The 25,693-nt window shown below is 54.1% G+C and overlaps 1 protein-coding gene and 5 non-coding genes across 7 annotated transcripts; all 6 read right to left on the reverse strand.

Annotated features, from left to right (window-relative positions):
• Nucleotides 1-227: 227 nt before the first annotated feature.
• TRNAD-GUC lies at nt 228-299 on the reverse strand. Its single transcript has one exon. It is a non-coding gene; the product is annotated as a tRNA-Asp (tRNA).
• Nucleotides 300-794: 495 nt separating this feature from the next.
• TRNAP-CGG lies at nt 795-866 on the reverse strand. The gene has a single exon. It is a non-coding gene; the product is annotated as a tRNA-Pro (tRNA).
• A 3,138-nt stretch (nt 867-4,004) lies between these two features.
• TRNAT-AGU lies at nt 4,005-4,078 on the reverse strand. The gene has a single exon. It is a non-coding gene; the product is annotated as a tRNA-Thr (tRNA).
• Nucleotides 4,079-4,388: 310 nt separating this feature from the next.
• On the reverse strand, nt 4,389-4,470 carry TRNAS-AGA. Its single transcript has one exon. It is a non-coding gene; the product is annotated as a tRNA-Ser (tRNA).
• A 409-nt stretch (nt 4,471-4,879) lies between these two features.
• On the reverse strand, nt 4,880-4,953 carry TRNAI-AAU. The gene has a single exon. It is a non-coding gene; the product is annotated as a tRNA-Ile (tRNA).
• Nucleotides 4,954-5,620: 667 nt separating this feature from the next.
• Nucleotides 5,621-25,693, reverse strand: CTC1 (CST telomere replication complex component 1). Of its 2 annotated transcripts, none has more exons than XM_044249045.1 (23): nt 25,602-25,693; nt 21,912-22,075; nt 17,079-17,316; nt 16,717-16,928; nt 16,252-16,396; nt 13,570-13,854; nt 13,320-13,448; nt 12,528-12,760; nt 12,233-12,410; nt 11,942-12,142; nt 11,359-11,485; nt 10,720-10,834; nt 10,267-10,591; nt 10,078-10,167; nt 9,624-9,817; nt 8,262-8,347; nt 7,992-8,166; nt 7,616-7,693; nt 7,096-7,240; nt 6,940-7,004; nt 6,531-6,696; nt 6,275-6,401; nt 5,621-6,088 (listed from the first exon to the last, which is right to left on the reverse strand). In XM_044249045.1, the coding sequence occupies exons 1-23, from the start codon at nt 25,632-25,634 to the stop codon at nt 5,949-5,951; spliced, it is 3,651 nt and encodes a 1,216-aa protein (XP_044104980.1). In that variant the 5' UTR covers nt 25,635-25,693; the 3' UTR covers nt 5,621-5,948. The 2 variants fall into 2 exon arrangements, with proteins under 2 accessions (XP_044104980.1, XP_044104979.1); XM_044249044.1 differs by lacking the exon at nt 25,602-25,693 and adding an exon at nt 25,305-25,367.

A 25,693-nucleotide genomic window follows, 5' to 3' on the forward strand; every position in this document is an offset into this window, starting at 1 on the left:
CACATTCCTTGACCCGAGGGGACAAAGGGCTCATTCAGCGGCACAATTACCACGCAAGGTGCCCAAGGCGAAACACAAACTCGGTGAGTCCGAGAATCAGGACCAACTACTCTTTACTTCCCTTCCCTTGCCTCTTTGTTTCTAAGGGACCTGTCCACCCCACGTCCAGGCCGGGGTACCTTGCTGTGAGCAGGCTGATAGAAAATAGCAAAAAGAGTACCATGCTACTCCCCGTCGGGGAATCGAACCCCGGTCTCCCGCGTGACAGGCGGGGATACTCACCACTATACTAACGAGGAAGGAGCTGTTTGAAAGGCTCTCCAGCTCAAGCATCTTATTACCTGGCCGCGCTCTGTCTGGGCTTCCATCCCTCCAAGGCCCGGGGAAGGGCCCGCCAGAGACCGGCGCACGCCCTAGACGGGCCCTGAGCGACCCGGAGATGCGGAGACCGGCCTGTGACAAGTCCCGCCGCGTTCTGCTCGCCGTCATCCGCAACCCCAGCCGGCCTGCCGGGGACACGCGCCGTGCGCGAAGAAGCGGGGAGGGAACGCGAGGCGCCAGTCCCACGTCCGCACGCTTCCGCGCCCTCCTCTCCGGCTCCCCGGGCCGGCAGCACGTAGCGAGATCCCTCCGGCCACCCGGCTGTACGCTCGGAACAAAAGACCTCCCAGCGCACCGCACCGCCTCCAGGCTCTCGGCCGCCGCGAGGAGTTCGTAGGGACGTCTGCGTGCCCCACCGGCCGTTCCGTCCATCCTCGCCTCTGGGCGCTCCGGTCTCCGCCAAAACTGAAGGCGGGCTCGTCCGGGATTTGAACCCGGGACCTCTCGCACCCGAAGCGAGAATCATACCCCTAGACCAACGAGCCGACGCGAGGGCACCCTCGCGGACGCCTTTAGAGGTCGTACCAGGCCGGCTGCGGTCCTAGGGCCACGACTGGCGGCGGAGCCGACCTGTCGCGCGCGCTGGGACTACCCGCCCCGACGCCCGCGACTCCTGAGCGGTGTGTGGGAATCTCCGCTCCCGCCCGCGAGCTCCGACTCCTCCCAGGAAATAACGTCGGGGAAGTAGGAGGGAGTGGTCTTGGCCTGGTCCCCATCCCGTGCAGCCCTCCAGGACGACCCTGAACGCTCGGGTTCCCGCTTCTTGTGGTCACCGTCTCGGGGTCAGTGCGTAACCTGGGGTTTCGCCTCTTCCCGCTGGCGCTCGCGGTCCTCGCACCCAGTGCTCTGGCTCACAGCTTTGAAGATAGGCGGTGGAGTTTCCTGGTTTGGGACAATGAATGAGCCCTGAAATTCCTAGGTGAACACCTGCACCTGCCCAACCTCCTGGAGCAACGAGCAGGTCCAGTACCCAGGCAAGGGACTAATTCCAGGGGCCAAGAGCACCCCCCGGAGGAGGAGTATTTGAGCGGAGCGGGGTTGGGGACAGGATTTCCAACCTAAGTGATTGGGGCGATGTGGCAGGTCTGGCGACCAGGACCGTCCCCAACACCCCTACTAGCATTGGTTGCAGGACTTCCAGCCTGTATGGTCAGGTTACCCCCACCGTCCGGTGCACCCTCCACTTAATTCCTAGGATGGGCGGGAAGGAGACCCTCCTCCCGCCGCCCAAGACCCCCAGAAGGTAAGGGGCTCCGAGGCAAAGGTCCGCATGAGTGTGATATAAGACCAGGCCACCGGAGGTTCCCGGGCTGAGTGAGTCTCTGAGGTCTTAATAAAACACCAGGCTCTCACTCTGGGGCTGCCCGGATCCTGGCAGGACATGGTGGAGTCAGCTGCCCGCCACCTTTGTCCATTCCCTCTGCTCAGAGGCTGCTCCGGGGAGTTCTCCCAGCAGGGTCTGACCAGCCACTGCCCCCTGGCCTCCCCATAGCATCTCTGGGCTGAATCATTTTGTTCCCCCTCCCAGTGAGGTGATTTGTGGGGTGCGGCCCTTCCTAATACCCAGCCCACATATACTTTGGTGGGGAGACTTCAATGAAGGGTGCATCCCTTTGCTTTCTTTCCCAGGTGTCCCCGGCCAGACAGTAGGGGAAGGCAGTAGAGAGCAGCCCATCATCCTGTCCTGTCCTTTTCTTCAGGGGACCAAAGAGCTCACGGCTGGTCTTCTGGCATCTCCCTCCACCTTACCCTTTTGCAATTTCTGTTTCCTACTCTTCGGCCCCAGCTCTTCCCCCAAGTGTCTAGGGACCACTCTCTTAACCTGGGATCAGTCACCTAATCCATACAGAGGTGGAGCCCTACGTCCCTTACAGAACACGATAAAAGCAGAGGCCCTTTTCCCTAGAAAAATGCATTACATACCAGAGAGTTCACAGATACCCTGCACCCCCACGCAGGGACCCCACTTTCAGGATCCAAGAACGAAGATATAAACTGATCGCTGTTTAAGTTTCTCGTGTTTTACATTTCAGTGGGAGTTATGGCAAGATTGAGTTATATGGCAAGATTGAGTTATGGCAAGATTAAGTTATAACTTTGGGTAGTCCTAGTTGTTTGGAAAAGATTCAGTGGGAAAGAGTGAAAAAAATATTCTTGGGGAATTTGAGTTGGTGGTGCCCCTTGCACCCAGCCCTTCCCTAAAGTGGAACCTGGGCATCGTCCTGAATTTCTCCCTCTTTTTCAGACTCCACATGCTAACCTCTTGTTTTTTTCTGTTTTTTAATCTTAAACATGCCTTGAATTCAACCCCTCTTTTCCATCTCTTCCACAACGGCCTGGTGCAAGCCTTTGATGTTTCTGGAACCGTGCTCTGTCTCTACACACACATGCACACACACACATGCATGCATACGCATGCACACACGCGCGCACACACACAGGCTCTGATCCCTTGTGCTACTGTCTCATGTAGCATTGATCTAGCATATTATATAATTTAATTTTTAGGACAGTTTCCTTGTTTATTGGACCCTGCTGTGTTCCCAGGATCTAGATCAAGGAATGGCCTGCACACAGTAAGAGTTGTTCAGTAGAACACAGGGCAGATTTCCACTTGGTCTCTGAGACTTAGCTCACTTCCTCCAGAGAGTCTCCCTGGACTACTCTCTACTCTCAGGCCCCATGAGATACCCCTTCTCTCCTTTTGCGCACTGGGTTGTGATTTCCTCTTCCTTCCCACGAGCTCTTGGAGAAAAGGGGCCTTTCTGTGCAGTGGGCAGCCCAGGGTGCTGTGCAAACCTGGGCTCTGTGGTGGGCACCTTGACCTGCCGTTCTGAGACAGCAGCTCCTTCAAGACCGCATTTTCGCTCAGACATCTTAGGATGGTCGCCCCGCCAAAGGATCGTATCTAGATCTTTCTGCCTGTCTTCCAGGAAGGTTTAGGCCCTGCCGATGGCCTGTAGGTCCCATTTCTTGCCTCCTCCCTCCACAGCCTTCCTTGCACGCTGGCCAGCCTGGTTTCAGTGCTCCTTTCCACACCCCACTTTCCGGAGACCCTACTGGGAACGAGCTCTCTCCTGCTCCTAACCTGTCCACATTCGTGGCCCGGCCCTTCAGCAGGCTCTTGGAGGAAACCGGGTGGCACGGTTTAGCCCCCCTCCTAACCCTGACTGCCAGCTAACAGAGGCCGATGAAGGTAACTATGCTAAGGAACTGTGCCCCTCCCAAATTCTTTCCAATAAAACAAACTGACTATATATACATACACGATTCTGAGGCCCCAAACCAAAGAAATATAAGGAAGAAACAAACAAAACAAATGGTCTCAGGAGCCCAGGGACGTCCTCCCGCAGGGTTTTGGGGTAGCCGCACCCCCCCACCCGGGTGCACCGCCCCAGGGCTGCGGCACGTGCTCAGAGACAAAGGACTGGGGGTGGAGGGGAGGCGAGATTTGGGGTCGGTGGTCTCCAAGGACGGGGAGCTCGTCTTTGCAGAAAGCCTGGGCGACCCGAGGGCAGAACGGGGACCCTTGCCCCTGCAGTATAAAAACACTCGGTAAGTCCGTTAGGGAGTATAATAGATTTAGAACAAAACGGAAATTATCTTCTCGTAAGGTCGAATAAAGGCACCGCTGGGATTCGAACCCAGGATCTCCTGTTTACTAGACAGGCGCTTTAACCAACTAAGCCACGGCGCCAAAGATATCCAGTCCTTCTCCGGAGCTCGACTACAGGAGTACCACGCTCGGCGCCCAGCCGCAGCCACTTCCGACTTCTCTGAAACTTAATTTTTGCAGCGCAGCAAAGCGGCAGGATTTGGAATCACACACCCACCCGGGGGATCCCCCCAAAATGTCCAATGGAATAAACCGAGGATCTCAATCCCAGACAGAAACGCGGGGCTGGGTAAATCCCCGGAGGGAGCGTTCCTGAGAGCGCAGGAACTGTGGGGTCAGTCTCTGACCTCGGACGTGAGGGATGTGGCCGGGACGTCGGAGAAAAAGTTTACGTAGTCGGCAGGATTCGAACCTGCGCGGGGAGACCCCAATGGATTTCTAGTCCATCGCCTTAACCACTCGGCCACGACTACACCGTCTGGAGTGGCGGCCTCGTCCTCCACCTATCTTAGCACTCAGGCCTCGCAGACACTCCACCCCTTAAACTGGCCGGGGTCTCGGGGCCGGGAAAGCAGCGGCTGCCGGAAGCGCCCGGGAGTCTCGGCCCGCCCCGCGCCGCCTCTCTGGGCTCCTCCTCCCGCAGCCTGCCCGGTCTCCCACCGCCTCCAACAATGCGCTCTGGGGGAGACCTCCCTCGCCCCCAGCCCCAGGACCTCCCTCCCAGGCCTCGGAGTGTGCTAGCAATTTAGGTTTTGAGGAGCGATGGGTCTGATGTCGTCTGTAATCAAAAGTCATATGGCTCCGCGCAGAAAGTTCTGGTTATAAGCAGCAGGTGCGCGCTAAAAAAAACCAAAACAGACAAACAAAAGGTGTAGCAGCTTCTGGCCCGTACGGGGATCGAACCCGCGACCTTGGCGTTATTAGCACCACGCTCTAACCAACTGAGCTAACCGGCCAGCTCCGAGGTATAGTACCCTCAAATCTCTATAAATGTTATCAGTAAAGTATAGCTAGGCGAGATCACTTTTCTATACACAAAGCTGCAATCCAAGGGCTTCCCAAATGCAAACTGCAACTGATCCCTAAAGGCCAGGAAAGAATGTGTCCCTAAGAGCTGTACCTCTCCAGCTAGCAAGCAGCCCCGGGGAAAGAAACACACCACCAGCCAAACACATCATCACCCATAAATGCTCCTTCAACTCTTGATTCTGTGGGTTCGGTTCTGGAATTCCTGCTAGTCCGGGGGAAGGGGGTGTTGATCCTGGAACTGCCTCAGGCCTGGCCCAGGAGAAGCCCACAGTGCTGATTTGGGCTCCCCAGCACTTGTACCCTGGCTTCCACCCAGGCCCCCCCTAGAGCTTGGTGCTTCCCTCTCTCCCACACCCCAGGGCAGTGGGCTGGACTTGCTGGGGCCCAGCCTTGCTGACTGACACCACCTGGCTATGTTGTCTACCCTGCCCTCCACGCCCCAATTTCCTCCCTTTAAGGCCTAATTCTTGGTATCACTGCCTGACCAGAAGACCCTCTCCAAACTGAATCTGGCACCAGCAACAAACAGCAAAGTCATGGGCTGGATGCCGGGAAGTCAGGAGGCCTGGGACCCCGAGAGAGGCACAAGCGAGATACATCACCAGAGCTTTATTGCGGGCCAAGAGTCCTGCCACAAACACCCCCAAAGGCAGAACCCAGGTACTTAGGGCCCCTCCCGTTGGGGCCAATACCCTGACCCCAACTACAGAGGGACCATCAACAGCGCCGTCATCTGCCCATCTCAACAATTTCCAGGCAAGCTGGCAACAGAATGGGAAGGACACGTCACAGAAGGGTAGCAGTTTCTGAATTCGGGGACCTGGGGTCCTGGTGCCATCACAGACCAGGTAAGGGCACAATGACGGGGAGGAGATGGGCTCAGGGCCTCAAGGCTTCCAGCAGGGCCCCGCTGCCGTCCAGGTCAGCAGGACAAAGAAAAGGCTCCCAGGGAGCTGGCGTGCTTGGGCTCCTGGATAGAAAGGCAGGACAGTCGGATTTTGGGATTCACACGAGTCAGAAGAGTCTGCTCCCCGCATTGGAACCGCTGTAGCTGAGGTGGCTCTGAGATGGGACGAGAGGAAAGAGATGGCCTGGACATGTGGTTTGTTTCCTCGACCCACCGTTCTCTTCCCCGACTCCAGACAGCCCCCACGGTTCTCCCCGATTCCAGACATGCTCCCATTGATCAATCGCATATCCACCTTCCTCCTGGGACCCCTCTAGTCACATATCCCCGCCCTGCCATACCTAACGGGATGACCAAGGAGGGTTTCCTCTCAAGCTCAAAAGAAAGCACAACAGGCCGGAGAACAGAGAAGCTGGTACACAGTGTCCGGAGGAAGAGGGTCAAGGGCTCATCCACCTTGGCGGAAGACTAGAAGAGGAAACTGAAGATTAATCAGAATTCTAATTTTTTTTTTCTTCCTAACTCAGATTCTTAAACTCTCTACCAAACCCCTTAGGAATCTGGGTTTCACAGTCCCACCTCCCAGCCCCGTCTCACCTCAGGCTGGGCTCCAGGACCTGTAAATTGCAAGGCCACCTTCCCCGGCCCTCGGACAGACTCCAGGAGGGAGGTCCACTCACTGGGACACAGACCCAGTACTGTGGCCACGTGATGATTTCTACAGGTCACCACGGCTTCGGCAGTCCCATCCTCCACCAGGAGCCTGGGGGAAGGAGGGGCCTCAGAAAAATAGAAACTTCCACGGCAGACCCAGGTGGCCAGGTGGTTCCAACATGCCTCCCTCCCCACCATTTCCCAGTTTGACTCATTTGACTTTAACCCATTCACCCTCAAAGACTTACGAAGCCATTCCCACAAGCCAGGAACTATGCCAACAACAGGCCAGCAGACAGACCACGTGACAGGGAAATAAATGGCGCAGCAGGTGCCCACCTTGTGCTCTCACCTGATGCTGGCCTGGCTTATAGATGTCTGCGTGGGGCAAGTGGAGCCCTGACGAGTACACCTTCCCTGGGACAGAGACAGTGGTTGGAAAAACGCTCTGGGTCCCCTCATACCCGTCTGGCACCCTGCACACTGCTCAGCCTGGGCCCTCCCATACCTGGGGACAGAGACTGGTACAGTGAGCACACACCCACAGGAGCTGAAGGCTGAAGACGGAAACGATATGGCAAGAGGCACTGGCCTGGAAGGGGGGCCGGCCACCCTGCAGGAGTTCAGCCAGGAAGATGTGGGGCAGGGGAGCACTAGAGAGAGAGAGAGAAAGGAGTCAAGGATAGCCGACTGTCCTGAAAGCGCATGATGTCTGGCAGTACAGGGCAGGCACAGGGATGTGGATGGGTGTGGGTTCTGTGCTCTCCGGGAAGCCTCATGGCTTCGTTCTGAATCCCGACCTCTGACCATCTGTTATTCCTCAGGGGCCTAGAACATTACATCTTCCTGGGCAAAATAATGAACATCAGGCATTTTTCATGTGGGGCAGAGAGAACCCTTCCAACTCAACTTGTTCTCCTAGGAGTGGAGAACACCAGTTAAAATGGCAAAAATCCCAAAGCCGGGACCACATGTAGGATGTGGGTGTGAGGATGTGAAGTGTGGGGAGGAGGGCCCGGACCACTGACCTGATTGCGGTCTCAGGGGGGAAACTCAGGACCTGCAGGTAAGTGGTCGGCCGGAAACAACAGTAAATATTGTGGGATCTGCAAGTGCAGGAGGCAGAGTGAAGAGGAGGAAAAAGAAGTCAATTTGAGGCAGGAGCTGCGGGCAGATCACAAGCTTAGACCCTCATCGCCACCTCCTCCCCCCCGCAGGCTGTGCCCTGGGCTAAGCAGAGGGAAGAATTAGGGCACGAGCGGCCTGGAGCATCTCGTGAGGGCAGAGAGCACACACGAAAGGCGACACGGCGAAGTCCTTTCAAAGAGGAGGTATGAAAGCACAGTGGCGGGGTGGGGAGGAGAGCAGCGGAGAGAGGAAGCCAGCCAGCGTCCCGATTCTCACCTGGAAATCTTCTTCTCCAGCTGGCCAAAGTAGGCTCGGGCTCCCGGCAGGAGTCCTAGCGGGGGAGGCAAGTGTGGCTCTTTGATATAGATGTCTAAGTGTGGGCGGCATGGGCAGTCAGCATCCTCCACGGCCACGGTCAGCTTCACAGATGCTCTCGAGGTCCGAGTGCCCCCTGCAGAAGTCCAGGGCAAGGGTCAGGGGCATCTGCCAGGACCCCAGAGTCCCATCACTCAACTTCACACCTTCCCCCAAAGGAGGCATCATTACCAGGCTTTGCCCAGAAAGGGGCCGGAAATGGCTCACACAGGCTCCGTGACAAGATCTCAGCTGAGAAAGACACCAGGCAATCGGAGCTGTAGGGTCACAGAAGCACAGTGATAACAGGCGTCAGAAAGCAGAGACTGGAGAGGGATCTGAGGGCAAAAAAAGGAGCTAAAGCATCTGCCAGAACGTCATCTATAAAGTCCTAAAAAAAAGCTTTGCCCTGCATTGTCATGCCCTAAAGGCCAAGGACATGTGCCTGGGGGTGCAATCAGTTTAAGTGTCTGACTCTTGACTTTTGGCTCAGGTTGTGATCTCAGATCCTGATCGACCTGCAGTTGGATCCAGGCTCAGCGGGGAGTCTGCTGGGGATTCTCTTCCCTCTGTCCACACCCCGCAAACCTCCCCCACCCCCCGCGTCATGGGCACATGCACACTCTCTCTCTCAAATAAGTAAATAAACCTCAAGAAGGATAAAAAAAAGCAACAGGCCTTATAGGAAAAACAGAGCCGCAGCAGTTCACTGAACACCATAAGCAGAGGCCTCACCCGAAGGCACAGGGGACATCATAGCTGTGGCCCACCACGGGTAGCTTTGTATGCTGGCGCTCATGCCCACGCCTGCCCATCATGGGTCCTTGGAAACAAATCCTTTCTACTAGAGACATGTTTTGTAAAAATCACACACACAGGGGCGCCAGGGCAGCTCAGTGGGTTAAGCCTCTGCCTTCAGCTCAGGTCATGATCCCAGAGTCCTGGGATGGAGCCCCGAATTGGGCTCTCTGCTCAGCAGGGAGCCTGCTTCTCCCTCTCTCTGCCTGCCTCTCTGCCTACTTGTGATATCTCTCTCTCTCTCTGTCGAATAAATAAACAAAATCTTAAAAAAAAAAAAAGTAGTTAAAAATCACACGTACAATCCAATAAGGTTTCTTTTCTTTTTTTTTTTTTTTTAAAAAAACATAGGGGAAATCTGTGGCGTCTGAGCCTGCACTGGCAGCTGCCCTGAAAAGAAAGAACAGCTGTGCCTGCAGCCAGGAGCCAGCTGCTGCTTGCACTGAAAGGGAAGGCCCTTCTCTATAGATTCCAGCTTTGTCTTTTTTTTTTTTTTTTTTCTCTTTATACTTCCTTTCATTGCTATAGCTTTTCCTTCATTGTGAGAAACCTTGCTCGTGATCTTTTCAGAACACTGAGCTGCTAGGGGAAAACTCCGGCATGAAACACAGCTTCCTGGTCACGGGGACGTCACTCCTCTAGGAACTGAATCCCGACAAAGACAGAGGCGCCGCGGCGGGGAGCGGACTGCTCACCAAGCCCCATGCCGGCGGGACAGCGCAGCCGCAGAGGCTGGAGAAGCCGGCGGACATTTACTTGCCACTGAGCAGGTCGTCCATCGAGGTCTTAGGCAGGGCCCTGCTGGTGTCCAGCACAGCCGGGACGTCCGGGCTGCTCTCGAGCTCCAGAGTCCACGCCTCCTGCACCGCGAGGCAGGACGCATAGCCGGCCAGCTCCAGGGGACGCTGTGGGATGCAGGATGGCCCGCCCTCCTCGAACAGCAGCGGAGTCTGCGGGGAACAGAAGACAACCCTTCAAACATGTCCTGCTCCAGGGGCAGGCTCACAGAACATGAGGACCTGATTTTGTTTTCTTCCTGGAGGACAGTGAGGGAAGTGCTTTACATTCAAACGGGCCTTCCATCTGCTCTAAATCTACCCTTCTTCTAGGACACTTAGACAGTAGCCAGGCACTGGCACTCCCTCTCCAGACCCCACGCCACAAAAGCCTTCTGGGGTAGGGTGCGTGAAGGACTGAGTGGGGCACTCACAGGAGGGCCCGGAGCCACGAGTCGGTACACGTGACCTGGGTGCAAGAATTCGAACCAGCGGACCGAGGAGCCCCGGAAGATTAAGAGAACCTGGGAGGGAGGGAGGAAAGAGGGAGGCAGGTGCTGGGGTCCCAGACAGGAGCTGGGGCACACGGCGCTGGGCCTTAGATCCCTACAGTCCCGGTTTACCTTCTGATCCTTGTTCTCCTCTCCTTTGGGCTCGGGTGGGCCCCACACAGTCCCCTCCTTCCTCTGGGTGCCCCCAAGCCAGATCCCCGATACGTGGAAACTGAGGATGGTCTTGGGCACCTCTGGGTTAGCTCCTGGGGGGACACAAAAGTTCCTCTTCACCAGGGCCTCCTTGTGGGACAGCAAGAACAGTCGGCTCTGCTCTACGTGGGGGCCATCCGGGAGGGTGGGCTCTGCCTGAGGTGGGAGGGAGGTGGCCGAGTGCAGCAAAGGTCTGGGCACAGGCAGGATCAAGGCATCGGCCAGGAAGAACTGGATATAGACTCTGTTGGGAGAGACAAGGAGTAGGTTTCTTAGTGATGCGCGCCCTGGGCCCCCACACTCCACCACCGGCACCAGGCCCTGCCCTTCCCCTCAGAGACTCAGATGCGGCCACGACCCGCGGGAGCCAACCTGGCCTGCTGCTTCTGGATGAAGCCTGTCATGTTCAGCTCCTTACAGGAAGGGAAGTTGCTTCTGACATTCCTCTCTATGACCAGCTGGAACTTCTCTGTCCGCACCAAGCAGCCTAGAGAGAGAGAGTTCTCTGCTTTGACAAGAGGGATGGGCAATGAAGGAGACGGCCCTGCAGGTCTCACTACCAGTCCCAGGCCTGAGCTGCTCCCCTAACACAACATGAAGGCCCAGACCTGAACCCCACCTCAGCAGGATGATATCTCTAAGGGAGAAACCATCCCAGCCATGCGTCCAATCCTGCCCCTGGCCTCCTAGGCTGAAAGGCTCAGTGACATTCCTTTACAGGAACACTCCTGTCCATAGGGCTCAGCAAGCTCAAATCAAGAAATGTCCTGCTGGCGTGCCCGCCCACAGCTACGGTGGGAGAAATGAAGGTTGGGAGTTGGCGTTCTGGCTGGAGAAACCCTCGCTCCTTTTCTCTGCCCATACCAGGGTCCCAGACTTGTCCCCAAACTTGCAAATCAACACAGGCTACTTCAGCATTTCAAGAAAATCCTAGCGGGTGCCTCCTCCTCAAACTTCCTGTTCCGAAACCCTCCCCGTCCGCCCCCTTCTCTCCACATCCCAACTCCAAACCTATGAACCGGGAATCAGTGACGGGCTGAGAGTGCTTGGCCAGGATGAGGCAGGGGAGAGAACCGGTTTTGTCCCGAAGTTGCAGACAGCCTTTATGAGATGAAGCCGCCAGGACCCCAATTAAAATCTGCAGGGAGACGAAGGACAAGGTATGGCTACCATGCGCCAGATGCTGTGTTAAACATTAGCTAGAGAAGATACAGCCCCTGACCTGAAAGAACTTATGTTGGAGTGGGAAAAAGGGATATGAAAGGAAGAGCCATGCATTCGCATGTTTAGTGGCAGCAGAGAGAGCATACGAATTGAGCTTAGAACCAGGAGACCATACGGGACCTCACAGGGTACTGTAAGGACTCTGCGTTTTCTCTTACGTACTCTGGAAAGAACCACAAAAGGATTTAAAGCAAAACAGCTCTGTGAGCCCAGACCTTCCCTGTCTGCTGCAGGGAGAACAGGTGGGGCGAGAAGAGACGGGGTGGTCTAGTTAGAGGCTGTGCAGCCCACAGGGACGGGGAAGGATGACGGTAGCGGCAGTGAGGGTGGCCAAGAGAGGAGGCCTGTGCGCCGCCTGCACCCCACCTACCTGGGCTGGGTGGGAGGTGGCAGGCAGCAGAGTGAGCCAGGACCAGGACACTCGCTGATTGAGCTGGCAGCTGGTCAGATAAGAAGACTCCGGAAGGGGCAGGAGGGTCTTGGGGTCAAAGGCGGCCCAGGCCCTGCACCGGCCCTCGTCTTTCAGGGTGGCCAGAGTAGGGAAAGAACAGGGGGTCTGCAGCCGCATGTACTGTGGGGGACGGAAGAGAAATCAGAGCCTGCGGCCGTGTATCGCACAGGGCATGAGCTCTGCCGCCCTGCTTCCCACACATGCTCGTACCTTCTGCAACGGACAGTGATGCGGCTCCTCGAGGATCTCCTTGTGCGCGTTCCGACGCATGCTGCCCGGTGGAGATAGGACATCCAGGACAGGAGCCAGGAGCTGCAGTCCCGGGCTGGGGTTCCCCGGAGTGGAGTGCTGCAGGAGCTGGTGGTGTCTCAGCATGTGGGGACACAGCCTGGGCCAGGAAGGGAAGCGCTCACGTGTCCCAAAGGGGGACGCCTCTGGCAGGATCCTGTTTCCCCGGCCCCTGGCCCTGCCAGCCCTCGCCTGCCCAGACCCCTGTCCTCCTCACTTGCCAGCCAGCTCCTCCAGCGCCCTGGTGGCCCACAGGTACAGGGGGAGGCCCAACTGGCGTTCCCATACCAGCTGCTCGAACAGGGAGGTCCCCTGGGCCTGGTAGAAAGACTGAGTCTCGGGCTTCTGACAAGAGAAGCCCCGCAGGAGAATGGCGCCATGGAGGCAGGGGGCGAGCACTGGCCTTCTGATCCCTCCGCCCACCGACTGCAGGAGGTGAACATCCTGGAGCTGGAGAAAAGCGGAAAAGGTGGAAAAAGTAGGGGTGAAGCCCTCGGCTCAACGATTGCTGGCAGGGTTCCCTGCAGCCTCCCGCTGCCCGGCACTCAGAGAAACAGCATTTCTCCCAACGGGGCCCTTCCTTCCAGCCTCCCGGTGCCATCCACACAATGCACTCCCCCGTGGGAAGCCTTCATCTCCCACAAGCTCCACTCGGTTGTCCTGTGGGCCGGGAGGCTCTTGGCAGGTGAGGCGCCACGAACCATCAGGCTGCCTAAGACCGTCCGGGCCCCACACCTGAGACTCGGCTCCAGCCTGTCCTCCTCCGGGTGGAAGCCCTTCCGGAAAGGATTACTCCGGGAGCCCCAGCCTCTCCTCCTTCCTGACCTGAGCCCCCGTCCAAATCGTTGCTGGCACTAAGTATGCAACCCCCACCCTCTGACACACACCTATTCTTTTCCTATTTTTACTGCGGGAGATCCCACCCTGTTGAGGCTGGTGTGTACCGGGCCACAAAGGTAGGAGAAGCTGCCAAGCGCCTTCGTGTCCCCAGCCCTGATGCCTCACGTACCTCCAGGGAGACCCCCGGCCGCACCACCTTCCTCAGGCTGTGGAATTGCTGGTAGGCGAGGCAGAGTGCCAGCTGCCCGTCCACCTCATAGAGGCCGGCTGGCTGGCTCAGCACACCAGTGACCTTTCCCTGCGGAGAGGCCAAAGGTCCAGTTGGTCCCTCTTTCCTTCCTCTCTGGAGACCCGCACTTCCAGTTCCTCCTACCCTATCCACTCCCCCGCAAACTCTTGGATCTCTCCTTTTTGCTCACCGAGTAGGATAAGAGCGTCGAGTGGCGGACAAGAACTGGCTCCCCGTCCCCGTCCTGGGAGCTGCTGGGCATGGGGGTTGGTGCGGGGTCAGCCTCCAAAAGGGGCCCATCCAGCTCTAGCTCCAGCTCTCGCACACATTCCGGTTTCAGCGGCAGCAGGTGGGAGGAGGGACTGGTGGTCCACACGCGGTAACAGTGTCCACGGATTCTGACTACTCGCAGCGCTGTCAGCACATAGGACCTACCAGGCCAAAGGGCTCGGTGCCACACCAGCTGGGCGGGGATCTGGCTCGTGCGGGGGCAGGCAACACGGCATATGAGACGCTGCCCATGACACTGCCTCTCTGCCAGAGTCTCTCCCCATCGCGATCTGACTGCAACGACCCGCTCCTCAGGAGTTCTGCCTGGCCTCTGCACGCGCTGTCTGACAAGTCATTCTTACCCTTCGGGATCGCCTCCCTCTCACATAAGGTAACAAATACCCCCCAGTGCTTCTCTCCGGACGTAAACCATCCCTACAACATCCTCCAAAATACAGAAACTTTCCACCTACGACGGTTGGCTTTCGCATTTCCCCATCCTACCCTGTAGCACGCAAATCACTCTCATCTATTAAACCGATACGTACGGGGTATGTAGAGAGTCGGGAAGGGGACAGACATGAAAGAAATACAACAGGCTGGTCCCTCTCTCCCAGCCTATCTCAGCCCACCGGGGAACACAGACGCCAACTCACGTAGCGATACGGAACCGCGTATGACCAAGTAAACAAAACCACACACACTGGGCAAGGTTTCGGGGACAGACAGGTCAGGATGGGTGGGAACGAGCAGGTAGACCCAGTGGAAGAACTGAGGCCCACACAGGGTCCTGAACAGCGTCTGTGGTTGGCCCAAGTTGGGGGCGGGGGGACGATTCCAGCAGAAGCAGCAACATGAAAGCGCTCAGAACTCAGATGAGCAAGGCAGTGAGAACACCAGCTGGGATGGAGACAGGCCACAGGACAGAGACGGGAGAGCCAAGAGGAGGAGGAAATCCCAGCAATGAGCTGCTGAAGACTTGATTTTATAAGAAAACGAGAACCGTCAAAGTACAGAGAGAAAACCAGCCGCAGACAGCAGGGTGTCATACGGACTGCAGAACGTGCTTGTTGAGCGATTTCAGCACAAGGGGAAGTAGGATGGTTCCCAGACCTACCCTGTGGGACATGCTCCTCCCGCAGGCCCCACACAGCACGCTGCCACTCGCAGGGGCTTCAAAGCCCACTGACCCAGGACACTCGAGCCTCATAGATCTCCACTTCAACCCCAGAACCAGGTTGAGTCCTTGGCTGCCACTCCTCGTCACCAGTGCTAAGACCTGCCTGACGGTTTCTGCTTGTGCGGAGCCAGGGCTCACCGGGGGTCTGACTCCAGGGGCCAGCAAATGTACAGCAGTGCTTCTGCTGGTCCCCCACTGCCCTCTGCTCTCAGACTCCATCTCGCCGGGACCGCAAGCATCACAGCCCCTTCTCCTGTATTCAGACGCCCCGTCCTTTCCTCTGTCCGAATGCCAGGATCTGCACGTGGACCCTGAGCCCTGCCTGTCTGGCCCCCCTGCACCCCAGGGCCACTATAGCAGGTCGCCAGGGCTCTGTGTCCTCTACTCCTCTTTGAAAACAAGAGCCCTACCTGAGCAGGTCAGACCCATGTCACCCCGCGCCAAGCCCTCTACAGCGGGGCCCTGGTAACTGCTCAGCAGCCTCTCATCCCCTGCTGCCTGGCGTGGCAGTTACCCTGAACCAGGGTCCGGTCCTTCATTTCCAAGAGATGATGATCTCAGCTCCTCCATCACAGAAGACATCCCCTGGGCTCATCTAGGGTGACAGTATGTTTCCAGTATGTCTGCAGCAGCCTACAAACACAGCAAGATCACTTCTCCCCTGAGCCAACTCTGCCCTGAGCAGCATTTCCACTGGGCTCAAGGAGACGTGAAAGGGTCTGATGCAAAGAAAATGCAGAAGCTCCTCTCTAGGCCGGGAGCAGAAATGAGACCAGAAACTGGGGTGGCTCCTAAGCATTTTCAGTTTTAGCGTTTCCAGTTCCTTTACCCGCTCATCACTGTCACTCAAGCTTATGACGCAGACAGACACAAGAATTCTCCCAGTGCTAATAAATGTCAGAGATCCATTTTTGATACGCATATGAGAGCCTTCTCCCTTGTTTTGAATACTTCTGAAACGTTATTCAGATAATGATGTAAGTCATTAGACAACAGCGTAAAAATTAATGATTCTAAAATCATACCAGTTGATGTAGAAAGAGTGAATATCAAAGTACCAAGTTTTTTAAAAAGTGCACATAGCCAAAAGAGAAAAAAAAGGGCTTGATGGTGCTGAACTGAATAATTTCTCGGTCATCCTGCTAATGCAGAGGAAAAACACGTGATTCCAACAGGTTTTGCTCATCACTGACGATACGCAAGTCGTCTACTCAGATGAAGGGCATGACAGGAAAATGCGTTCCCTCTTTCCTGCATGGGGGAGTGACTCCCCCAGCAACAGCGCTGTCCCAGGCAACAGGACTCCCGCCCCCGAGCTGGCCTCCTTTCCAATGTGGCCCTGCTCTGACATTCATCTCTCCTGCTAAGAGTCCTGACAGCTCCTCCACACCTCCATGACCCAGCACTGACCCCTGTTCTCACCTGCACAACAATGGACACGTGGCTGCCAGCCAGGGAGCCGTCCCCAAGACACAGGACAAAGTGAGCTTTCTTCTGACTCCTCACCAGAGCGCTCAATCGAACCAGCTTCCCTGCCAGGTTCGGCTGCACGCCTCTCAGCTTGCCCCTACAGAGGGAAGAAACACAAGAGGGAAAAGGCATTTTTATTTCCTTTTCCCCCACAAATGCTTTCCTTTCTGCTGTAAATAAGCCAGCGGTAATTTAAAATTTCCCTAGCCCAAAGCTGTTATTCCAAAGACGTCCTTCACACTCTTCCTGACCTCAGATAAGGCAAACTTCCTTTGAAGACTTGCACTCAACACTTGAAGAGGCCCATTCCCTTGACTCTGGTGGGAACACCCCATCCTCACCACTACTCTCAGGACCTTTCCCTCCCACCTGCCAGTTTTACCACGCTCCGTCCTCCCCGAGACGGGGGAGGATTACCTGTGTCTGAGCAAGCGGGAAGCAGTCTCTGGGTAGAGAACAGGGAGAGGGGTGGGGGGCCCAGGACTGGCGGTCAAGGGGCACACTGGCACCGGGGCACTCAAGAGCTCCAAGTGTCCTTCCCCGGATGCATTCCACCTGGCAGGAGGGAGGTAACTCCAATTGGGGAAGAGGAAGAGACGGCCCAACCAAGACAGGTCCAGATCTATGAGCTAGAAAAGACCAAGAGCAAGGGTTACCCCTGGCCCTAGCATCCCACCCACTCTCCTCCACTTTTCTTCCCTTAGAGACCGAACTGCCTCGCTCCCTAGAGACCCTCCTTGTGAGGCTCGGAGACATCTGACCTCTGCCCTTCTACTCACCTCGCAGGTCAGGATACCAGTGTTATCTTTCACATAGACATCTCCTTTCCTGTACTCTTGTTCCAAGTCCCCTGAGAGGTCTGTGAGCGTCCCTAAGAGTAACAGCTGCTCCCGGGGCAGAGGAGTTCCATTTGGTCCAGTCCCTTGGGCCCAAGCCTGGTACGTACTACTGCTCCACGACAGGTGGCTGCAGCACGGGAGGTTCTGGTGGGTCTTGAGGTCCTGTACTGAGACAAAGCTGCAGAGGGAAGGGAGCAGAGGTCCTACAAAGCTGCATCCAAGCCTAGGACACTACCCCCAACCCCAACGAGTTCCCCCAAAGCCCAAGGAAAGATCAATGGAAATCACAGACTAAGAGGGGAGTTGGACTGACGGGCAAGAACTTTAGGGCTAAGAGCCTAATCTGGGTCCAAGAACTGGGAGTACCTACGGAAGGGAGGAAGAAAGTGCTGAGGAGACTCTGAACAAGATGGTACCACAGAGAGGACCCAGAGAAACCAAAGCGTGTAGCAGGAGCCTGGGGGAATGAGCGTGGGGAGAACACTTGACCACACTCAGCCCCCCTGACAGCATCTCGGCTCTCAGCTCCACAGAGAATCCCGATGGGCCGCTAGAGCATGCGCCAACGGCTCGACCTCAGCGGCCCCAGCCAGGCTTTCTTCCTAGTCTGGGATATCACAGAACACAAGACCAGGGGGCGGGGGGGTTGGAAGCAGGCTGAGGTGGGAGTCCGAATCAAGAGCACCCAAATCTCCAAAGATGCTTGAGATCAGCCATTCCCCAGGCAAGCCTCCCAGCAGGGCTCTCCCTGCCAGTGGCGAGGTACGACACGGAGAATGTGGTAACTGCGAATTTTCCAAAGCTGCAATAGATTCACATCTACGATCCCTTTACTCCGCACACACTTGCCTTCTCATGTCTTCGGAGCAGGAGGGTAAGGATAAATGTACGAACTGTCACAACTTACCCTGCTCACTATGCCCGTGAACATCGCCCCCGTGAGAGCACTAACAGCTGGGAGCGCCGTCCCGGGTGGGCCACTCCCCATCCACATCTGCTTCATGCTTTCCCCAGGGGCTTCGGACGATATAAAAGGCAAAGACGAAGACTAGCACGTGTTGAGTCCCGGCTATGCACACCTTATACTGGGTCTGTTCACGCTCAGTAACACACTGAAGCTTCACCCAAAACCCCTGTGAACATCACCAATGAGGAAAAGTCCAGAGGTCAGGTACATGGTGGTGTAGGTGGCAAAGCCAGCGGGGGGTCTCACTCAAAAGTCCATGTTCTTTCTCTGTGTTTCTCTACTTCTCTAAAGGCCCAGGACAAAGCCACTAGAAAGAGGGCTTTCTTTCTCCTAGGCACCTTCAGGACAGAAAATAAGGACATGGGTCACTTGTCCCAGATTCTTCAGGGGTCTAGGTCAGGAAACTGAAGCTGAGAACTTGGAATCCTTGCATTTGTCACTGATCTCCAACTTTCAACATGCAGCACACTGCCCGGCTGGGATAGTGCCCAGCAGGCACTCCATGAGGAAGGGAAACACGGATGAATAAAATCTTTGGACCCATCAAATAACTCCTATTCTAGCCTCACCCTCCCTACTTTAAGCACTACTCACTTCAACACATCATGCCATCTAGTTTACATTTATCTTGAAGAACGAGAAGCTTATTTAAAAAGATTCCTTTCAGGAACCTTTTCTAACAGTTTCTGACTTAACGTTTTCCCACCGTTCTAGTAATGCCAAAATCTTGAGAGATCTGGACCTTTCTTTCTCGGATTAGACTGTGATCACAGAGGCCACTAGGCACATACTCAGGCACCCCTGGGAGACGAACCCCACTGCATGAGGCTTCACAGCAATCGCAACCTTCCAGACCACGACTAATCTATAGGTAGCTTTCTGTCCCATGTGGCAGGATGGTTTTTTAACAAGATTTCACTGTGTCTATGTAAATAACATATTTAATCCTGATAGGGATGTGGACAACCACTGAGGGAAACGGAGGAAAACCTGCAGCCAATGAAGTAGAATGAGAAAAGCTACACAGGACAAAAAGACAAAGGCCCCCAGGTAAGTGTGTATGGAGAAATTACTTTGGGATTGAAATATCATTTACTATCCATCAAATAAACACAAAACCCACTTTTGTAACAAGGTAAATAGCAGATCTGGGAATGGTTCAGGACACAGATGCACATGGCCCCATGTGTCCTCTGGCACGTCTGCAGTTGCAACGGCACATGCGGACCCGATGAGCCCGCACCTTACTTCAGGACACCGGGTGTTGCCGGAGAAGGGGAGGGAACCACCAACCACATCAGGACGGACCACAGAGGAGACACCACTAAATCTGAAATGTTTTACTTCTAGTAAAAAAGAATTGAGGCAAATATGGTAAATGGTAAGGTTTTTACAAGCTGAGCACTGAGTCTGGACTGCACACGGGGTCAGTGCATGCACTGCTCAATTTAGAGGGCTTTCACGTTCGCAGTGAAGGCAGCAGTGAGTTGGCTGAGTCTGGTGCAGCAGCACTTTGAGTCACCATTGTTGTATAACAGCGTCCACAGATGAGCAAAGTACCCAGAATTCTGAAAACGACGTTTTGGATAGCACAGAGTACAATGAAGCTGTCTTTTCAGCAAAGATCCTTTGCCTCTACTGACGGAGAAAGACTGCGGGGCCGAGTGAATGCTGCATGGCCACACGCAGTGTAAGTCCGGGGAAAAGCATCCCAAGCTCGCGTAGGGTTGGGAAATGCCTAATTCAACAAAGCTAAACAGACTTGTGCCTTTTTACTTTTCAGAGGATCAATGGTGACACAAAGACTCCCAGAATGCCAAGCGGCAGGTGGAATGAACGAGCTAGAGCTCCCGACAGGAGGGAAGTCTCTGCTTCCAGAAAGTCAGGAGGTGAGCCAGACTCTACAGGACTCGGCTCAGGGGTGGGCGCACGTACAATAAAAATACAAAGAAAAGGGGCTAATCCATTTCAATCTCGAGGAAACTACTCCGTGACTCAGCAAGGGCAATGCTAGGTAGGTATTTACCGTAAGGGTGCAAAAATAGAGATTCAAAGGGGCCCCTGCACCCCAATGTTTACAGCAGTATTATCAACATCAGCCAAACTGCAGAGAGAGAACAGATGCCCACCGACACTTGAATGGATAAAGAAGAGGTGGTATATATATATATGTAGTGTGTGTGTGTGTGTATGTGGAGGTGGTCATACACACACACACACACAGGAATATTACTCCTCCGTCAAGAAGAATCAAATCTTGCCATTTGCAATGACGTGGATAAACCTATAGTGTTTTAGAATAAGTGAAATAAGTCAGAGGAAGACAAGTTCCATATGATCTCACTCATATGTGGAATTTAAGAAAGAAAACAGAGGAATGTAAGGGAAGGAAGAAAACAGAGAGAGCTAAATAAACCGTAAGAGACTCTTAGCAATAGAGAACAGGGGCGCCTGGGTGGCTCAGTGGGTTAAGCCTCTGGTTTTGGCTCAGGTCATGATCATTCCCGCATCAGGCTCTCTGCTCAGCAGGGAGCATGCTTCCCCCTCTATCTCTGCCTGCCTCTCTGCCTACTTGTGATCTCTGTCAAATAAATAAATAAAACCTTTTAAAAAAAAATAGAGAACAAACTGAGGCGGGATGGAGGGAGAGGAGTGGGGGATGGGCTAGACGGGTGATGGGGATTAAGGAAGACACTTGCTGTGATGAGCACTGGGTGTTGTACGAAAGTGATGAATCACTGAATTCTGCTCCTGAAACCAACATTGCACGGGGAGTTAACTAACTACAATGTAAATAAATAAATGGAAAGGAAAAATAAATAACTAAATAAAATTAAAATGTTAAGCCAAGGGGCGCCTGGGTGGCTCAGTGGGTTAAGCCTCTGCCTTCAGCTCAGGTCATGATCTCGGGGTCCTAGGATCGAGTCCTGCATTGGGCTCTCTGCTCCACAGGGAGCCTTCTTCTCTGTCTACTTGTGATCTCTGTCTGTCAAATAAATAAATAAAATCTTTAAGAAAAAAAAAAAGTTAAGCCAAAACACTAGGTTTTAACTAACTAGAATTAAAATAACTTAAAGGGTGTTTGGGTGGCTCAGTTGGTTAAGCAATGACTTTTTTTTTTTAAGATTTTGTTTATTTATTTGTCAGAGAGAGAGAGAGAGAAAGAGAGAAAACGCACACAAGTGGGGGAGCAGCAGGCAGAGGTTCAAGAACCAGGCTCCCTGCGGCAGGACTGGATTCCAGGACCCTGGGATCATGACCTGAGCCAAAGGCAGACGCTTAACTGACTGAGTCACCCAGGTGTCTGAAGCACAGACTCTTGATTTTGGCTCAGGTCATGATCTCAGAGATCAAGACCCAAGGCACCTGCAAGGCACAGAGACTGCTTAGGTTCTCTCCCCGTCTCCCTCTGCCCCTCTGCCCTCTCTCCCCCTCCCTAAGAAAAGATAATAATAATAAATAAAAATTAAAATTAAAAAAAAAATACACCAGACATCGGAAACAGTGGTTACTTCTATGAGGTCAACAGGTTCCTTTTCACAGGCATTTTGGAGCCTTGATATGTTAATGAGCCTGTGACTTTCCTAGAAAAGCTTGTAATATCATATCCAATGTGTCTCAAACTTATTTGGCCATAGAATCCGTTTCTTACAGTACTTTATCAATACTGCCTTCCTCAAAAAAAAAAAAAATTACCTTCCTCCCCTTAGAACTTTGCCCCTCGTGCTTCTCGTTTTCCCCTGGTTAACTCTAGGTCCTTCTTTAGTCCCAAAGTTAACCCCCTCCCAAACCCCTCCTCGCCATACCTGTAGCTGAGGGGCAGGGGAAAGCCCTGGTTCTTTCCCTGGGACAACCAGGTGTTCTTCACACAGTCAATTACTGACTGAGTCAACTGCACATCGGGCTCGCTGCCAGCCGGACACAGGGTCTCCTGGATGAAGGTCCGGGCAGCCTCCAGCCAGCCTTGCTCCTGAGGAAAGGGAATCCAATTAAAACATCTTCCTAACCACCCTGCCTGCCAGTGAAATTCCAAGAATAAAGTAATAGAAAAAGAAATCCGGAGGACACATAAACAAACAGTACTGGAGTTTAGAACTTGGAAGAAACCTTAGAAGACTTAGCCCGGTCATTCTTTAGAACGCTGTGGTCTTCCCTCTTTCTCTCATAAGTACCCCGTGAGGGGCGCCTGGGTGGCTCAGTCATTGAGCGGCTGCTTTCAGCTCAGGTCATGATCCCAGGGTCCTGGGATTGAGCCCCATGTTGGCCTCCCTGCTCCGCGGGGAGCCTGCTTCTCCCTCTCCCACTCCCCCTGCTTGTATTCCCTCTCTCACTGTCTCTGTCAAATCGATAAATAAAATCTTAAAAAAACAAAAACAAAAAACAGTAAGTACCCCGTGATAACCAAGTCCACCGGGGGAGCAGTGCAGGTGCTCCTACACCTCACACATTCTGGACACATAGGCGCCTCGCGACATAGCTAGCTCTAGAGAAGGCGACCAGTCTGGCCTACTTCCAATGCTAGACTGAGTTATTTTAAAATTCTGACAGGGGCACCGGGGTGGCTCAGTTGGTTAAGCGGCAGACTCGGTTTTGGCTCAGGTCCTGCTCTCAAGGTTCCGAGATGGAGTCCCCCCACCCCAAGTCAGCTTCAGACTCTCCTTCCCTCCCCCCACCCCACCTCCGTGATGGCAGATATGCTCTCTCCCTCTCTCTCTAATAAATACATCTTTAAAAGAGATAACAAAATTCTGACACCGTTCAATAGTACTGAGGGGTAAGTCCTTCATCCTTCTTGATCCCCAGTGATAACGCTAAACCATTACAGCTCACTCCCTGACCCTCCAATGCCCTTCTATTAGCCTTCTGCTCAGTCCTCCACATTTGCTCAATCTTTAGCATCTTTTTTTTTTTTTAAGATTTTATTTATTTGGGGCACCTGGGTGGCTCAGTGGGTTAAGCCGCTGCCTTCGGCTCAGGTCATGATCTCAGGGTCCTCGGATCAAGTCCCGCATCGAGCTCTCTGCTTGGCAGGGAGCCTGCTTCCCTCTCTCTCTCTTCCTGCCTCTCTGTCTACTTGTGATCTCTCTCTGTCAAATAAATAAATAAAATCTTCAAAAAAAAATCTTAAAAAACAAAAAAGATTTTATTTATTTATTTGTCACAGAGAGAGAGAGAGAGAGAGACACACACCACAAGTAGGCAGAGAGGGGGGAAGCAGACTCCCCACTGAGCAGAGAGCCCGATTCGGGGCTCGATCCAGGACTCTGAGATCATGACCTGAGCCCAGGACAGAGGCTTAAACCACTGAGCCACCCAGGCGCCCCTCAATCTTTAGCATCTTAACAGACTTGTCTTCAGGTACTCTGTACCTCAGTGTCCTTGTGAACAGCTCTATCACTAAACTTCACCTTCACTCCACCTAGCCAAACACGGTCACCCACAGTCACAGTTGTCAAAACTGGACTAGGTCAGAGCACCTGGCTGGGTCAGTCCATACAGCACACGACTCTTGGTCTCAGGGTTGTGAGTTTAAGACTCATGTTGGGTGTGGAGACTGCTTAAAGAGAAAATCTTCCCCCCCAAAATTGGACCACGTCATCATTCAGCACTGCCTCAGCGACATAATGAGAGCCTCACCCAGACTCTGATTTTGTCTTCTCTCTAGCTCCTGAGGGCCTGTCCACCCCTTGGCACATGGCATACTACTGTTTTACAGTGTGGTACCACTGCCTCAGAATTCATGGATCTCATCTACTGTGTCAGAATCCTGGCAGGAGTGGGGGACCCAGAAATCTGTATTTTAAAGATTTATTTATTTAGACAGAGAGCATGCGTGCAAGCAGGGGAAGGGGCAGAGGAACAGGGGAGAATCTCAAGCAGACTCCCAGCTGAGCACAGAGCCCAACTCGGGGTTCGATCCCAGGACTCTGAGATCATGACCCGAACTGAAACCAAGAGTGTGATGTTGTTTTGTTTTTTTTTTTAAAGATTTTATTTATTTATTCGACAGACAGAGGTCAAAGTAGGCAAGAGAGGCAGGCAGGGAGAGAGAGGAGGAAGCAGGCTCTCCGCGGAGTAGAGAGCCCGATGTGGGGCTCGATCCCATGACCCTGGGATCATGACCTGAGCCGAAAGCAGAGGCTTTAACCCACTAAGCCACCCAGGTGCCCTAAGAGTGCAATGTTTAACTGAGTGGGCCACCCAGGAGCTCCAGGGGTCTGTATTTTATTTAATTTTTTAAAAAAGATTTTCCATTTATTTATTTGAGAGAGCACAAGCGGGGGAGGGGGAGTGAGAGAGCGAGAAGCAGGTTCCCCACTGAACAGGGAGCCAGATGTGGGGCTTGATCCCAGGACCCCAAGATCATGACTCAAGCCAAAGGCAGATGCTTAACCCACTCAGCCACCCAGACGCCCCAAGAGTCTGTATTTTAAATAAGCTTCCCAGATCACACTGATAAAAACTGAAGTCTGAGAACACTATACACTTTCCCTTCGGTGACGTCTGCCACGGGATGTCCCTACTGGCCATCCACAGAAGCTCCTTTAGTTGAGATCTCTCTCTCTCTCGTTATATCCATCTGCCTACCAGATTCTCCACCTGGCCAACCTACAGGCACCACACATCCCAACACTGACCTTTAAAAACAAAACAAAAACAAAGCAAACGCTCCTTCCGACTCTTACTAATCAGAAAACAGCATCCTCAACCCAGTAATTCTACCCTGAAGCTCGAAGTCCTCCTTTAATGCCTTCCTTTCCATACCTAAGTCCTTTAGATTCTACCTCCTTAATATAATTTTTTAACCGTCTTCACTTCTGGAACCTCAGCACTGCTGCCGTGGTCGAGGTCCCCACCCCCTATCACTGCTTTCCAACCACAGCCTTCTAACCGGTACTTTCTACACTGCTGCCCCAAGGAAACGAAATCTCAAATCTCATCCCATCGCTGTTCTGCTTAAAAGCCCTCAGGAACTTCCCGTTATGCTCAGGTTCCAGTCGCTGTGGAGCGAGATGCACGAAGACCGTCAGCCGCCACCCCTCCATCCCCACCCCGCAACCGAACTTGGATTTTGCAGACACCTGTTCTCTCTCCTGCCTTTGAACGTGTTTTCCCTCCGCCTAGAAACCTCTTTCAGCGCTTTTCTGCCTGGCTAAGCCGCACACGCACTTTGGGTCTCAGACGCTGTCCTTGTTTACCGTTATCCCCGTCCCTCCAGCTGCGTCAGGGGCCCCACGGGTCGCCATTAGCCCGCCCGCGGCTTCCCACCAGCTGGAAGCCCGGAGAGGGGGCGGAGACGCGTCTAAGCCTCGCAGCGGGCGCAGCTGACACCAACAAATGCGTTCGCAAGACTCGCGACGGTGGAAGGACGAATAGCCTCGCGGGCCACCCCCTCGCCCAGGCGCGGCCGGAGAAGGCAGTGAGGCCAAGAAACAAGGGGGAGGGAACGGGACCACAAGGAAAAACAGGGACGAGGGTTGGACAAGCGCACTCACAGAGTCAGGAGCCGGTGCCGGGTCGGCCTCCATGATGCGCCCGAGGCGACGCCCTGAGAGAGCCCGCGAACAGCCGCCGCGCCGGGGCTCAC

The sequence above is a fragment of the Neovison vison genome, chromosome 5 (genome assembly GCF_020171115.1).
Source record: "Neovison vison isolate M4711 chromosome 5, ASM_NN_V1, whole genome shotgun sequence".
NCBI lineage: Eukaryota > Metazoa > Chordata > Mammalia > Carnivora > Mustelidae > Neogale > Neogale vison.

What these genes read in the sequence shown, in the direction of transcription:
- CTC1 (XM_044249044.1), bottom strand. Translation starts at nt 25,352, where the DNA reads ATGGCGACCCGTGGGGCCCCTGACGCAGCTGGAGGGACGGGGATAACG. An exon ending in CTGGTATCCTGACCTGCGAG is followed by an intron (nt 16,929 to 17,078) that starts GTGAGTAGAAGG and finishes GGTCTTTTCTAG; the next exon opens with CTCATAGATCTGGACCTGTC. An exon ending in ATAAGCCAGGCCAGCATCAG is followed by an intron (nt 6,697 to 6,939) that starts GTGAGAGCACAA and finishes TCCTTCCCCCAG; the next exon opens with GCTCCTGGTGGAGGATGGGA.